Source organism: Anopheles coluzzii, chromosome 3 (genome assembly GCF_943734685.1).
Source record: "Anopheles coluzzii chromosome 3, AcolN3, whole genome shotgun sequence".
NCBI classification, from domain to species: domain Eukaryota; kingdom Metazoa; phylum Arthropoda; class Insecta; order Diptera; family Culicidae; genus Anopheles; species Anopheles coluzzii.
Window position 1 is genome coordinate 34954661 of NC_064671.1, and position 15622 is coordinate 34970282.

A 15622-nucleotide genomic window follows, 5' to 3' on the forward strand; every position below is an offset into this window, starting at 1 on the left:
GAGAAGTAATTATAAAATCATACACCGTCGTCTGCTTTACCCCTGGATGATATGCTGCTGGCTTGGCTGTGCTTTCTGGACCGTGATATTGCAGCTTTTCGCATTAAATCGCCCATTCGGCGTTGTTCTTAGCCTGCAACCCTTAGCCATTTTGAAGGGCCTGAATATCATCGTGTATGCAGTTTGCTTCCGACAAAGGCCAGGGGGGGAAAGCAAAAGGGCTTTCCGCACAATTTTCACAGAGCGGGCCCTTTTTCCTTCCGACGTTGGTGGTGCAATTAATCAGTAGACCTAGAAGCGATCGCTCGGGCATGATAGCATGGAAGAAAAGGGAGTCTTCTTTCCCCCGTGCTATGCTCACATATCTCGTCTTCTGGAGCGTCTTTCTAAGCCTTTTCCTGACGGCACAAAGGACAAGACACGACGATGTGGCGGCGGTGGCGGTACTCTCTGAACCGTGAACCAACAACACAACCAACCATTGTGAAGGGCATAACGTTTGCGTCGTCCATCGGTCATCGGTGGGAACGGTTGTCGTCGTCGATTCGTTCAACCACACAATTCCCCCCCACCTTGGGTCCCGCGCATCTGCATAATCATAATTGAATGTGGGAAGCAAAGCGCCATCGTCCCGCTCCCAAGGGTGTATCATCTGCCTTTTCGTTACAAAATTAATGTAAGATCTTCGTTCTGGATCGCGTAACCCCCCTCTGATGAAGCCCCAACACTCCGAGCAGAGCCTGTGGGAAAAAGTGGAAATATTTTCGCTTCGCTGAGCAAAGCGCTCCGATTCCTGCCCTGTCCAGCGCTCTTCTTCTCGTCGGCCAAGAAGCTCTCTAAAAAGGCGAATAAACTTATCAAACAGGACTACGGGGCAACGACACACACACACCAGAGCAGAGGTCTAAATATAGTCGTCCAGGGGCGCACTAAGGTGTGTATTTTGCTCTCTTTCTCTGCCTACTTGGATTTTAGTGGAAACACACGTTGGCAACACACGAATCGCGCGCGCTCGCACACAACACGACCATGCCTTGCGCCGTCCATCGCGTAAACAATATTTACAAAAATAAAAACGCATCAACATGGCCATCATGGGTGGTGGTGGTGCTGTGTCTACCGGAAGATGGAGGAATTGCACATTTGGTCTCCCCTCACCAGTTCCAAAAATAAACACCACAAAAAAACCACGCGATGGCACGTGTAAAATATGCACCAAATTTAACCGTTTTGATGAAAAATGACAAGCCAAAACTCGCGCGCGCGTATGCGATGGAAATGGTCGGCAGTGGACTATAATGTGTTTGATGCACATTTTTTTTTACCGGGGAGTCGCTAGTGAACCTGTTTCCTGGTGCATCACATTTTTCTCACCCCTTTTCCAAACACACACCACACGAGAGCTCCACGGTTGAGTGAATGCCCGCGCGCTTGGTGCGCTGCTTTAATCCTTGCAAGCGTGAATGCAGCTTTGGAGCTGCGTTTTCGTTAATGTACTGACGTCACGAAAGGTGGAAATAAATCGAAAGAGGGGGTTAAAAATTGAACCTGCACACAACACACACCAGACCTCGTAGTAGAGCAGACCGTAAACATTAAAGCGAAATGTTTGATTAATGGATTGCGCTGTTAGACATCCTTCTCCGTAGGGTTTAGAAAATGGTTGGCGTTTTTTTGCGCCTTAAACCGGGTTTGTCTTTCTCTCTCCTTCTTTCTGTTTTCATGTCCTAACGAGGCCATCACCCATCCCGATGTGTTCCCATCCATATCCTTTTTTTCCCCGTTTTTACTCTCTCCTTCCATCCCACGATGTATGCATATTTATTCCTCATGCGGGACTCATGCGGGACTCATGCTCGTCCTTCCCACAATCCCCTTATTAGAGCCTGGTGCTTCCGGCGACGGGAAGTCGGAGTTTGTATGAGGAATTAATTTCTCCATTTCCCAAACCAGCACCACCAGCAGCAATAGACGTCCGTTTGAAGTGGTTCTCTTCTCCTTCGGTCGCTGTGTGTTTCACGGCATTATTGCCGACTTCCGGGGGTGTTTGGGTTTTTTTTTGTTTTTGCCACTACACACGTACACACACACACACAGACACACACAAACGTTGGATATGGAAATAAGGAGAGAGGGACTGAGAAGGATACCTCGGTACCTGTGTCTCGTTAGGGGACCGTCTGTATGTGTATGTGTGTGTGTCTCATGTACAGCTCGTCGCAATCCCACATCTATCCATCCATTGGAACGTTTCCCATGCTGGTTCTGTGCAGTTTTCCGGTCCGCTCGAGCAATAAAGTGAAACCGCAACGGCAAAAAATCTCACGAACTAGGCCCAACAACCGTCGTGTACGTGACCGGATTGCAGGACGCAAGATCAAGGCGTGCGGGCCGAGAGATACGTGCCGGGACGTGTCTGGCGGCATACGAAGCGCAGGGAGTCTTTTTGGCAAAGGATTTCAGTGGGTGTCTATGTGTGCGTGGAATCAATATTAATGCAATCTCCCATCCCTGCATGATAATAGCTGCAGCCGACTGGGGAGTGAGGAGTTTAGTCATATTTGCAAAACTGCAAGAAGTCGCCACAGAGATGTAGATAGAACGTGTTGGCGGTGGCGACGGTGAACCCCCGACCTTCTTGACTCCCTTGCAAGTCGAGCCCATTTGGGTTCATATTCCACCCAACCGATTAGATCACCCCGTGTGTCTGACACGGCCGGTAAGTTGGCCTGAATTGTTTGGCCTGAAATTAGGTCGTCCATATAACACTGGACTGAACGAGAGACCGCAATTTGTTCTCGTTCCAATGGAGGCCTGTTTTTTCGCTTCAAACATGCTGCAAAACGGTTTGTTGCACCATTAAAGTCCCCTGGGACTTGAAACAGACAGAGGGTAGGTAAATGAGCTGTCGGGATCCCTCCTCTCCTTTCGCGTTCTCAACAACCTCCTAACTTCCACCGTTTTTCGAATGCCCAAGGAAGATCATGCCTACTAGATTTATTGCACCCGCTGCATTTGCTGCTCCGTGGTAGCGTCGTCGTGTTGCATATATAAAAGAGTGGGGAAGACACCTACACACAGTATGCAAGTTGCTCATCATCATCATCATCATGCTTGCTGCCTACTAGGATGGATGTGCATGTTCCAGCGTTTTGAAGGTTGCCCTCGTTGCGGACGATATTAAAAAGCAGAAACAAAAATAAAGTTGGGATGAGAACAAGACGATGAGATCCCGATTTGCATACGATGGCTCTACCTAGTGTCCTGTTGTGTTGGGAGGGAATACCACACGATGGAAATGATAAATTTCCACCACTGAGCCGAGCCTAGATCGAAATCGCCACAAACATTATGCATTTGATGGGGGGCAAAACTAATTTATCACGAAATATAAACAATAGCAAACTGGGTTAGGCTCGGCTCGGGACGGAAATTGCACTCTCTGGCAGAGCCTAAAAGATAAACGCTAAGGTGCATGATGCACTACCGCCCCTCCCAAGCACACGATCCCAATCATTCTGCATTGTTCTTCTCTCGGTCTCTTCATCGTTTGCAGATGTCGCAAATCGGAGGTTGTAATTAAGTTATGTCATGAGAGCTCCGGAGCTCCACCCTTTTTTCAAGTGGGGCTAATTCTTTTCGGTACGTCGTCGTCGTTGTCATGGCCCTGAACGCGGACAACGTGACTGTGCAGCAGTTCAAAACCGAAAAGGTAAAGCTGTTGGTGATGGGTTTCTTTTTGCTTGCGAGCAGGGTTCTTGACGCCGCGTGGTCAACGAAGCGTGCTTCCTCTCTCGGCGTCGTGTGCCTGCCTGGTTGCTTGGGTTCGTCGTTAATCATCGTCGCGGTTTGAAAGGACGTGGACCTCCAGAGTACGTGGTGATGGAGACAGGGGCAGCTCATGTCGTCAGTACGAACGGGCGTCCACCACAAGCGGACAGCGTCTTTCACCTCCTCTGTTGGTGGATTGTGCGTTGGATGCTTATTTATTACGCTATTGCCATCCTGTTCTCAATCTAAATGGGAAGAGCCTCCCTGCCTTCCCAATAGTGACTGCTTTAGTAGAAGAGAGTTGGCTTTTTGCAATCGTTTTTCTCGATCCATACATTGCGGGCTTCAATTGATGTGCTGAATCGTTTTCATCGTTCTCTGGGGTGAGTGATTCAAAGCGGAATGACTCTTGAATATTAAACTGACATGTTTTATTGTCCATCCATCCAGGCTTTTTACAATTCTAAAATTATTTTCAATCTGCGAAATAAATATGTATTTTTAATACTACTAGCAAATGATCCACCCATTACAAAGACAAATGTGTGATCCCACAACGTTTATATTGGCCATTCCCTTCCATAAAACCTAAAAAAACGGGACAAACTAATTCCTAAAATTGAGGGAATAAACCTCCCATGTGGTCTTCCACACTATGGGTTCAAAAGTAAACCACCCCACTTGAGCACTAATTTACGATTTTTGTGTTTTTGTGTTGAGCCACCGTCGCCGGGCGCGCGCTTACATAAAGCCTTCCCTCGAACTTCCTTGAACGCAACGCAACCGAAACGTGGCCAAGGGTGGTGGTTGTGTGTAGGGCCGGACAAAATCGAAGTTCTCGTTTTCCGGCGCACGTTGTTTGTTTCCCAGTTTGGATTTTGTTTCGTTGTTGTTGTTGTGGTTGTTGTTGATGGATGTGCTTGCTCGTTGTTGCCATAGACGGGCCAAAACAACGCGTCAAGTTGCTGTGCTCGGCCGGTACATAAATGTGTCTACATTTTCCTGTAAACGGAAAGTTTGGGTCCGTTTTTTGTCAGTTTCGTCGGTGGTAGCGCGGTAAGAGTTTGTTAACCAGACCGACCGACCAACAAACAGCAGCAAAAAAAGAGGAAAAGAAGAAAGGGAAAACATCAACAACCACAGCAGCACAAGTGCAGTACTCGTTGCACAAGCGACTTTCTTTCCCTCTCTCTGTGTTACACGTTTTGAACGTAAGTTTGCTTACAACCTCACAACATTAGGAGACACAGCAAAAGCCTCCACACGTGTGGTCATCCTTTCCTGTTCATTTTTGGTAGCTACAAAGCCTCAAGAACTAGCCTGCAAAGACCACACGACGGCTGGTGTCATCGGTCAGCAACCAGGAACAAGGAGGCGACTATTGTACAATGCCCTATATGTGGGGGTTAGGAGAATAAAGCTCCTTCTAGAGCACTTACAACACAAACTGTGGTTGCGCTTGATGCACACATCCGCCTTACGGACACCGTTCTCGCTCACACGGGGCTTCTTTCCGCTGCTAGCTAAACGGATCCACCTGGAGTTTCGTCCCCGTTGGCGCACGTTGGTCGATTTTGTAGCCTTGGTTGTGGTCTGAAGACTTTGTGGGCAGGATAAGGGTTCCCTGGCCAGGTGTGGGAACGCGCACCACAATGTAAACGTGTGGGACCCCTTGCGATGCCATCCGCTCGCTTCAGTGGCCTTTATCAACGTGTCAACACAGAAAGTGCGCGATTGATTTATGAACATTGGTACGGGGTAGCAACGCGTCGTGTCGGTTGAGGGGTTCTGTTTGACACCGTTGGGTGAGGACATACAATTCGCATACACGTTGCTGTGGTTCAAAACGAGGGGAAATGTTCTACTGTTCAGTTCTGTTCGATTAAATCAACTAAAGCACCTCTGTAGGGGACCTGCCAGAAATTATACCTTCGGAGAGACAACCTTTGGGCCCTTTTCCTCCCCATATTTTCCGCCCTAATTACCGGTGACACAATTGCGGCATGCGAAGGGGGTTTGCGATGGATGGATGGATGGTTCGTCCCACACATCGATCAGACATCGATCGAGCCCCACGTGTTTGGTGTTAGATGATATGATGCAGCACACCTTACGCCGGTGAAAAAACGAATCGATGATGGACACGTTTCAGTTGCTCCCCATGGTTTGTTCTTGGGGAGGAGAAGAAGCTTCACTGTGTGAAACAGTTTATTGGGTTGTAGAAAAAAAGCGAAAAAAGGGAGTAACACCCCTACCACAGGGAGTCACCGCCAAACGGCCAAAGGTTTGCGTTCGTTCACACCCTTTTTCAAAACCCCTGATGTCTGTGTGTGTGCGCTGTTTGATATACTTTCTACTTTTTTCTATAAATAACGAGGACCGAGAGTTCCTCGTCCCTTGACGCCACTCTACACACACACGGTCAACGCGTCCGCGGGGGTAGAGGACACACTCGCTCTTCTTGTGGCCCTTTTTGCCTTCTTTTTCTGGGGAATGAGAGATGTCCGGTCTTGCACCTCCAAACAACCAGCTGTGATTATGAGGAACCGTGTAAGTGTGTGTCTGTGTGTTCCCTTTTTGGAGACATCTCCGTCAAACTGCTTTTTTTGGGACCATCTATTTTTATGATTCGGAAGCAAACGGGCAGTTGACGGTGTGTCATTAGTCGTTCTCGGGGTGGAGTTCGTTATGCTGCACATGCAAATAGTGATCTTTCCACCCCTACCACTGGCAAGTGGTACACACACACCATGGGGTTGCTTCATCGTGCACCCCCCTCTCTCTCTCTCTCTCTCTCTGACAGACAATGGCTCTCAGGGGTTTCCCTGCTTTTCCCTGCTAAGCATCATCCACCTTCCAGATGATGGATTAATGGCGGCAACATTCAAACACACGCAGAGGCAGACAACGGGCGGTGGCGGCGGCGACGGTGGGTTGTCTCCTTCCCACCCCACTCCACTGCACTATCGGGCAGCGAATGGCCCTTCGGGCACCACGGGCGTGTGATTGATTACGGCGACCCGCAACCATTTCATCATCGACTTCTGTGCCGCCGTCGCCGTAAGCGCGCGGAAGCTACTACTGGCGTGTCTCAATTCACTGCTCCATTAGACGCTCCCGAGTCTATGTGTGTGTCAACCCGAGTTCATCATCATCGTTAAAAATAAAACAAGAAGGAATCGGTGTGTGTCCGCGACTCTCAAAAACTCAAACCAACCTCTTTTTTTGCTGTTGGAGGACCTAGACGGGGAAGTTACGGACATTGACGACAAAAAACAGAGCGATAAGTTCCGTCGTTTTGTGTGTGTGTGTCTGCGTGGAGAACAGTTCTTATCACAACTTTGTGGTGCAAATTTAAATTCCCTGTAATCACGACCAATAACCCGACTTTCGCTCTCGAGCCAGACGATGTAGTTGGAGGAATTTAAATATTTTTAAGCTTTTTTCTATAGAGCCTACGAAATAGTCACCATGTTTTGATAACCTTCCCGCACTGTTCCCTAATCATGGCACCGCTTTCTGGTCTGGTGCCGAAACCCCTGCCAGCTGCTGGCGGTGGGTCCCTTCTATCGGAAGTGAAGTCAATGTTTTGATTGGAGCAAACTTGCGACTTGTCGATGTCCATATGGCGCACACACACGAATGTAACTACTGCTAGCTATCGTGAAAAGGTGAAGGTCAATATGCCCTTACGATTGGTTGCGATTACTGCACAAATTGCTCTCACCTACCTTCCCACCCCGGCGAGCCCGACGATGGAGGTTCATTAGTGGTGGGGCCCGTTAGGCGTTGATTAGGGAGCGGAGGGAGAGCCTGATGTCATAAAACATGACTAACTTCGAGTGAGGGCGGGTGGTGAGCTCATCCATTAAAAAAAGCAGGGAAGCTTTGCTGTCTGTGTCATTAGTACGTTGGAAGGTAGATTTTTAATTTCCCTCCAAGAACGCTCCGTTCTGTAAGACATTGTTGTACAACCATGAAAGTACGCCACTTCCGGTGCAGGTGTCCAATTACTCTTTTTTACAGTGTCTGGTTAAGAACCTTCACTTCACTTCTGTTTCGTTGTTATCATGCCCGAAAGTTCAATGGCTGCAGCTGCTGCTGCGGAAAGTCAACAGTGTAAGTGGTCGCCATACCCCAGGGCGAAGGCGAATTAGTCCGCGCGGGCGCAAGCGTTTTATATCATTGTTTGACACTTTCCACTACCAAGCTGTTTCCGGCTTCATTGCCTTTGCCCCGATATTACGACGTTGAATCGATTTTTCCTGCCTGTCCAAGGCTGCGCGGAAAGAAATGCCGCCGTTTTGGGGTGCTCGTTAAAGTCAATTTGCCGCCGGCGCGAGCGAGGTTACGTAATGTGACTATAATTACACAAAAGCGCCCTCCCACCACCACCACCCGCATTACATCCATATTGTTCGCCAAGTGTTGTTGGTCCTTTTCCGTGCTTTGTTTGCTACCCCAAAATGCAGCCCCAACGTGCGCATAGAGAGGATGGTCATGATCACTACACTATTGTAGGCCTCGGAAAAAGAACTAATTCCCGCATTCGTCCCCCCAAAGACTCTAACACCAACACACACACACACATGTGGACAACAGAGCTTTCACAACTAATTGGAAACCCATAAGACCGTCGCCCGCCATGTGTCGTTCGACGCCTGGTTGAGGATTGTTGTGCGATGCGCACACAACAGCGCACTATTGGGACATCTTTCAACAACAACAAAAAAGATGGAAGAACTATGTACATCGGGTGGGTTAGGTGAGGTGGAAAGCCCATTGTTTTGTTTGAGTTGCAATTAGCAACGGTGCCAACCGCAAGCACCCTCTCCGTGACAATCTCGGACACATATGGCTTGCTGTATGTCTGCATCAAAGGGACAACACAGCACCAGACAACGGCTCGTCAACAACTCCACGCTTGTGAGAATCGGTGGCCGATTAGATGATGATATAGTGTGCGCTATTTTTAGACAAAAGAAAAGTGCACCACATACACTTGCCGCGCCCGTTTGGTTGCACGGACCGCGGACTCTGGAGGGAGCGCGCAAAACGAATTTAATTGTTTCCAGGCATTCGCAATGCGCAACTGAAAATCGTTTTGTGTGTGTGTGTGTGTTCTCCCTTTCGCCTTCCCTCCCAGTGTGTGTGTTCAGTTTTCCCATAGTGCACACACACACACACGCGGACAATGGAAAGTTTTGGGTTCAACTTGGGCTTGGGATGAAAAATGGCAAACTCGAAGGCGGCACAGAGAGAGAGAGAGTATTTAGCTCATCGATCCATTATGGTTTATTGCAGGTGATGCCACCCCTTGGTGGGAGGTGTTCAAGGGATGGTAGGTGACTCCTCCCCACTTGCCAGCCACTCATAACCATCATCATTAGGAGTCGATCAAAGGCATGTGGTGGTGGTGCTGCTTGTGAACATGAACCTTCCTTCTCTCTTGCCGGCCGCACCTACATAATTAAGTGCGAGCGTTTTTCTTCCATATACTGCCGCTCTCACCTCTCACCGGGGTCCGGGGGGCACCACTTATGATGCCATCCAATGCAGCACCACCGCCCGGTGCTCGCTTTGCACGCTTTCCCTTCGTCACGATTATGTAAAGCGGAGAATGGTGCACATCTTCCCGATTTTTTTGTGGCAACTTCTCTCCGGCAACACATCGGGAGCGATCACTTTCGGGCTCGCGATCGTTGCGTGAGGAGAAGACACATTTGTATCGGTGTGTATCAGAGCCGCACGTGGGAAAACTGGCAGGATTGAGGGTGGCGGTGCGCTTCTTTTTTTTCATTTTCATTCGGCGTGAACTATTGCACCATTAGCGTGTTGTTGCTGAATGCATAAATTGCATGCGCTTGTGTGATGCATCACCGTACAAAAAAAAATCTGTCTCATCGGTCCCGTGGTTCTCAGCGCCTCATCTTCTTCTTCTTTCACCCGGCATAATTGCACACACACTCTGCGATGCATCGCAAAACATCGCAAAACGGGTGGGCGTAACAGCAGCAGAACAGCGCACACAGCGCAGGCCTTTCTAATAACTTTGCGCAGTGATAAACCAGGCGCAATTATTACGCGAAAAGTAAGCCATTCTTTTTGCTGCTTTGTTTTGAAATGGCGGGTGTTTTTTCCTTCTTAACTTTTTTAAACGCCTTTCCCACTTGAAGCGCTTTGTTTTGCCTGAAGAAAGAAGCTAGTAGTGCTGGTATTTTTATACACCTATACATTGCTTCAGAAGAAGGCAGGAAAACCTCATAAAAATACCAAACAAAACTCATCTCGGCCCTGCCCTGCAAGGGGCAACTATTTCCGCAATTCTCGCGTCGCGTTGGGGATTGAAAAGTTGACTTTCTTTAGCGCTCGCTCTACTCATATTTTCCCCATTTGGCATGTAATAGTTGGAAAATTGCCAAAACTGGGAGTTGCGGGTTATGCTGGAAAAGTCACGTACGGTGCCGAGGTTCTTGGGCCCGGCGGCAAACATGTTGTCGTTGTCCTCTTTACGACAGAGAGAGAGGAAGAGAGAAAACACATCACAAAACCACAAAACCCAATGAAGTGCAGTCCGTTTGGTTGTCAGGGGCAGCAGCAGCTTATTGCTCCATTTTTGTTTTAGCCCTCACGAGCTTGATTCTGTTGCGCGGAAATTCCGGTTGTGTTCTACGTTTCACACAGCGTACAAAATTGAAACAAAACAAAAATCCCAATTTAAAATTGAATTTACCTCACTGCTCCACAACAATTTAATTTCGCTGCTTCAAAGCGCACGCGGCGTGTGTTGTTGTGGCCGGCGGCAAAATATTGTACGCCGCGCCAAAGTGCACCGGAAGTTGTGCACAGAAAAGCACAGAATTTATTGCACCTCCCCCCGAAACAGTGGCGGGAGAGGAGTTGCACTACAAAACGAATTGTTTTATTCATTTTCTGGTGGAAAGAAACACACACAAACCCAACGTTTTTGAACCCCGTTTGGAGGGCGACAACGACGACGACGACGACGACGACGGAAATTCCTGTACAAAACGGTGATGGAAAACTGTTGCATAAATTAAGCCGAATATGGAGGGTGGCATAATGCCACCCAGTTTTTGCTCCTTTTCCGCAAGTGCAGTATGTGTGTGTGTGTCAGTGCACAAAGAGAGGGTAGTGTGGGTGGATGGTGCCGGTCTAGCCAATGTTATACAAGAACACTTCCTGCACAGAAGCAACATCGCCCAGCCAGCTAATACTACTTACAATGCAAACCATTCGAGTTTTTGTGCCCGTGCTTACGGTACGCACCTGAAACGAGAGTGAAAAAGAGAAAAGAAAGGCTTGTTTTAGTACAGTACACCAAGGAAAAAGGTACATTACACACAGGTGCACACACAGACACAAAACAAGGAACTTGCTTCACTTTCTAGCTATTTAGGAACGGAGCACTAATTTCATGTACGACGGCGATCAATGTTTTATATGTTTGGGTACGATGTTTTTAACCATTTCCTGTTGATGAGGAAGATGATGTCGGCATCTCGTGAGTATGAAACAAAACATTAATTAGCCCACTTCTGGCCGGCCAGGAAAAACCCGGGCAACTATTGTAGACCCAAGCAAGGAGGTTCGTTGCTTAGACGTTAGAGAAATTTTGTCGATTTAATATAGACGAGCCGAAATTGCGCTTTCCAACAAATCATAATGCGGTGGTAGTGGTGGCTCGTAATTTTGATTGCATACCAAAAGTGCTCCTCTTTCGCCTCGGAAAAAGTTTAAATTAAGTTTGAAAATTATCTTCCACATGCGCGCACACAAGCTTCAACCCACGCTGTCTGCAAGAAAACACAGCTCCCCAAAAAACAAGGTCGTGCGATGTAAAACGCAGCAGCCGTCGTCGGTCGGTTGTCTTGGAGTCGGTTGTAATTTCGGGAGGGCAAAACTAAGCAAGCCAGAGACATGAGGCTGAAATCGCGGCCACGCTGCCGCCAACATCGCTTTAAAGGGAAAGCGATTGATTGGATGCTCCCAAGCCACCGCTGCAGCACGTGTGAGCCCGTGCGCACATCTTCTTGGTGACCGGGTTTTGCTCTTTTGGGGGTAATTGATTTCCGCCCTTAAATGGTGTCAGCTGGATGCTGGCTGGGCACCCCCCCCCCCCCCCTGCCCCCCCAAAATGCGTCGGGCGGTTCAGTGGTTCGTTTGCTTTGTTGACACAGTTCTTCAGTGGAATTGATTTTCTACGCCCATCTTCTAATTTGTTCTCTCTTTCCCTAAATATCTCTCGCTCTCTCTTTTTGGCTCTATTTTTGATGGTGATGTAAAAACAACGCTTCCAAATCGTTTTGTTTTCTGCTTTAGATGGGGCCGCAATCGTTTGGGGGATGCTGCAAAACGTTTTTTTATGTTGATTCCATTTTAGCTCGCCCGCGTTGCACAAACAAAACACGGTGCGAGTGCATCACAATTTTGCATCACAGTCCAGCAGTTTGATGGACAAAGTTTTGCGTTGTGTTAATTAGAGGTCCGCAGCGATGTGTTGGGCCAGAGTGACCTTTTTTTTGTTGATGGGGTGATGATGATGATGGTGCAGCATTTTCCACGACCATTTTTATTTCTTTTTTCTTTTTCGTGCTGTTATTATTGTTGAAAGCTCTGCATGTTAATTTGTGTCTATTGTTTGGGTCCGTCGCACATGCAGCACCACATATACCCTTCCCAATCAATGACCTCACCTCCGCTTGGATGCCGAAAAACGCGTTGTTTTGATTGACCGAAAGAGCGATGATTTCTGATGATTGATTTTGGTGATGCTTGAGTGGGCAAAAAGAAAAGATTGATGGCACACAAAACTCCCGTGGAAACTGTACATGTGCAGCAGACGGTTCTCTTTCGTTGCCAGTTCAAACAATTTGCATTTTGCAATACCAAAAACTGCAGCCAGCAAACCCCGAAACACGATGGCGACTCGTTGGATTTTGGCTTACCCCATCCCATATGAAATGGAAAACCAATTTTACCTTCCTGCGCTTTTCCGCAGCACTCGCTCGCTGTTGTGATTGATTGATTCCGAAGGTCACCCTTCCCATCGCTTGGGTGTGTGCGTGTGTGTGTGTGTGTGTGGTTCGTTGGGAAACCTACGAGAAGCCTAAGCCTACATAAATCCATGTGACAAACGGCAAACAACCCCAATTGTGTGCTGCCATGCTACAAACGATCACGAACAGGGCGATGTACATTATGTTGGTTGCATGCTCTGCCACCACCAGCCCCACCATTATTACCCACCAAATCTAGATTGCATTCGATCCATGACTCCGATGCGCTGCATTTGCGCCGCCCTTCTCGTCGTGGCGCTCTATCAAGCCTTCAAAACAGCACAAGCGGAGCGGAGTGTCGTGATGATGCCATAAAACCCCCCGTCAACCCCTAACCCACTCCGGTGGACACTTCCAAAATCCATTTGCATTCGTTCGGAGAAGGAAAAATGCTCTTGCACACACTCGTGAGAACCTCTGCCCAAGCCACCGACGCTTGGGTCGTCGGTAGCAGTGATGAACGAGTTAATTGCCCGCGAGTAGTAGAGTTTGTGGCCCAACAAACAACGCTTCCAAAACGGACAACAAAGCGCCAAAGCGAACCGTTTTTTTTTGCTGTGTGTTTGGTGTGTGCCACGTGCAGATGGGTGCACTGGGAGGAATGGGACACAAAGACACGCACACACACACACACACGAAAACAAATAGATATGAGATTCGTTTGAGCGGAAAAAGTCGCGCGTTCGTCACTTGGTGCGCGTTGGTCCGCTTTTAACAACCCCGCTGGATGTGTGTACGTGAATAAAATATTCACGCTCGGCACTGTGTAGTGAAATGCATCATTTAGGCTAGGAAAGCACGAACCGAATTGCTGTGCAGAAGCTTGTTTTTTTGAGCACCGTGGACGCCCAACGCTCCAAAAGCAAATCGATTGCCCTCAACCTACTTCGTGCTGGGGAATTGGGGGCTTTGTGGGTGCACGGTGCACTAAAGGGATGTTGTTGTTTTTTTAAACATTTCAGCACGAAACCTCCACATACACAAACACACAGACATGCATTAAACAGTCCGGGACTGTGAGTAGGGATTTTTCATTATAATTCAATTAAAATCGTGATTCGAATGTTAAAACATATTGCGCTCCCGTGCGTGGTTATTTGGTCCTCCGCCGATTGGTGTGGTGTGTGACGTGACGTCAATCGAAGGGTGGTTTTAAACGTGCGTATATGAAGTCAGTCAAAAACCTTGTCAGAAGCCGTGCCATAATGCAAATCAACGCTGCTGGAATAATGCAAAACGAGCGCGAGCGCGTTCTCCGTACGAAGTTTGAAATCGAAACCTACCTACGAGCAAATACGCACTAATCCGATTTGAAGTTTTTGTGCTTTTGCTGGTTTGTGTGTTTGTGTGTGAGCTATGTCTGTAAGCTAAGACGAGTTTTGGTGGGGTGCCTAAAATAAATGGGATTTTTCTCGCCAAAAAGACCAAACGGAAGCGAGAAATGAACTTCAATCTTTACGACTGTGTCGATCGGAGCTCCATTGTCACGCACTAGAACCAATAAGTCTGTCTAAGCATGTGTGTGCCGAATTGACAAGCGTGAAGGCAATTCTTTAGTCTCCTCCTTCCCTCGACTTCCATAGCCGCTGGAATGTTAATGTCTTTCAGTGCGCCCTCTCTCGTACGCTGCTGAATTCTTCGCATAGCTTCTCCAGAGCACACACACACACAGAAAAAATCATTCCAATTGCTCCCAACGACTGGAGTGACATTTCCTATGGAAGAGTAATTGTAACCCCCACTTGTGGAATTTGCACCGACGCAAATAAAGTCCAAAATCACATTAATGCCTCCTCGAGAGTGGTGCATGTTCTCACGAACAGCTTTTAGCGTGTCGAACTCATCTCGATCACGTGCGTTTTTCGACGGCATGAGAAGCCTTTCGTTTTTTTTTCTCGTTTTTAACGCCAACACACGCCACCAACACGGGTGATGATGAAGGAATTTGCCGTACAACTGCCCCCCTCCCCCCCTTCCTCTCCCAACTGCCTTTTTTTCTGTAATTGAGTGCATGAGCCGGACGGGCGCTGATTGTCACTTTCCCCGCCATCATGACGTCACGCGGTGGACCAACCCGGCTCGGAAGAAAGTTTCACTTTTCTCGCCTTCACAGTCGCGTGCAGACAGGGGCAGGCAGACAGAGATCCAACGCCAAGCAAAAACACTCCGCTAAACATTACTCCACCCACCCCGAAAAGGCAGAGTCCACACTGTCACTTTCGATTTGTTCAAAAACAATTTCGCGATTCTGGTGCTCACCGCTTCCCTTCCTTCGTTCCGCTTAATGTGGTGAAGGATAGCTACGAAGCTTACAGGCAACAATGGGACAAATCGTCGTTTGTCCCATTGCCGCGCAGCATAATTTTTGACCGCCAAGAGGGGGGTCGTTAAATTAAAGGCAAGCAGTGCAACAGAAAGAGTGCAAAGCTGCTGCTGCCCCGTCCGATTTGTCTTCTACGTTCCAACTTTTCGCCCTTTACCATGAGTTTTTCTTTCTGTTGTTGTCAATCCGCGATTTCAAGTCCGATGCGCGAGGGTGAATTAATGAGCCAACACAATTAAAAGTGAGATTTATTTGAGCCGGCAGATAGCAGTGGATTTGAGCCAAAAAGCATAAAAACCCCCGTGGGTAGGCACCCCATTGCCCCATCGTTTCCACCGGTGTGAGACCCCGGGAGAGGGTGGTGGAGTGGAAAACAATGCTGATGTAAAGTCCCGCGACAGAGTGAAGGTGTAACACAGCACCATGAGACACAGCAACCGCGTCGCGA

General features: G+C 48.2%; 1 protein-coding gene across 13 annotated transcripts in view; it reads right to left on the reverse strand.

The window, feature by feature from the left end:
* Positions 1 to 15622, reverse strand: part of LOC120959480 (rap1 GTPase-activating protein 1) — a 160320-nt gene that overhangs the window by 10074 nt on the left and 134624 nt on the right. For 4 of the 13 annotated variants that reach the window (XM_049609701.1, XM_049609703.1, XM_040382910.2 and 1 more), the window contains one exon: positions 11017 to 11061. The exons of the other annotated variants lie outside the window; for them this stretch is intronic. In XM_049609701.1, the coding sequence (XP_049465658.1) occupies positions 11017 to 11061 (45 nt within the window). The remainder of the gene's footprint in view (positions 1 to 11016; positions 11062 to 15622) is intronic. 13 annotated transcript variants of the gene reach the window in all.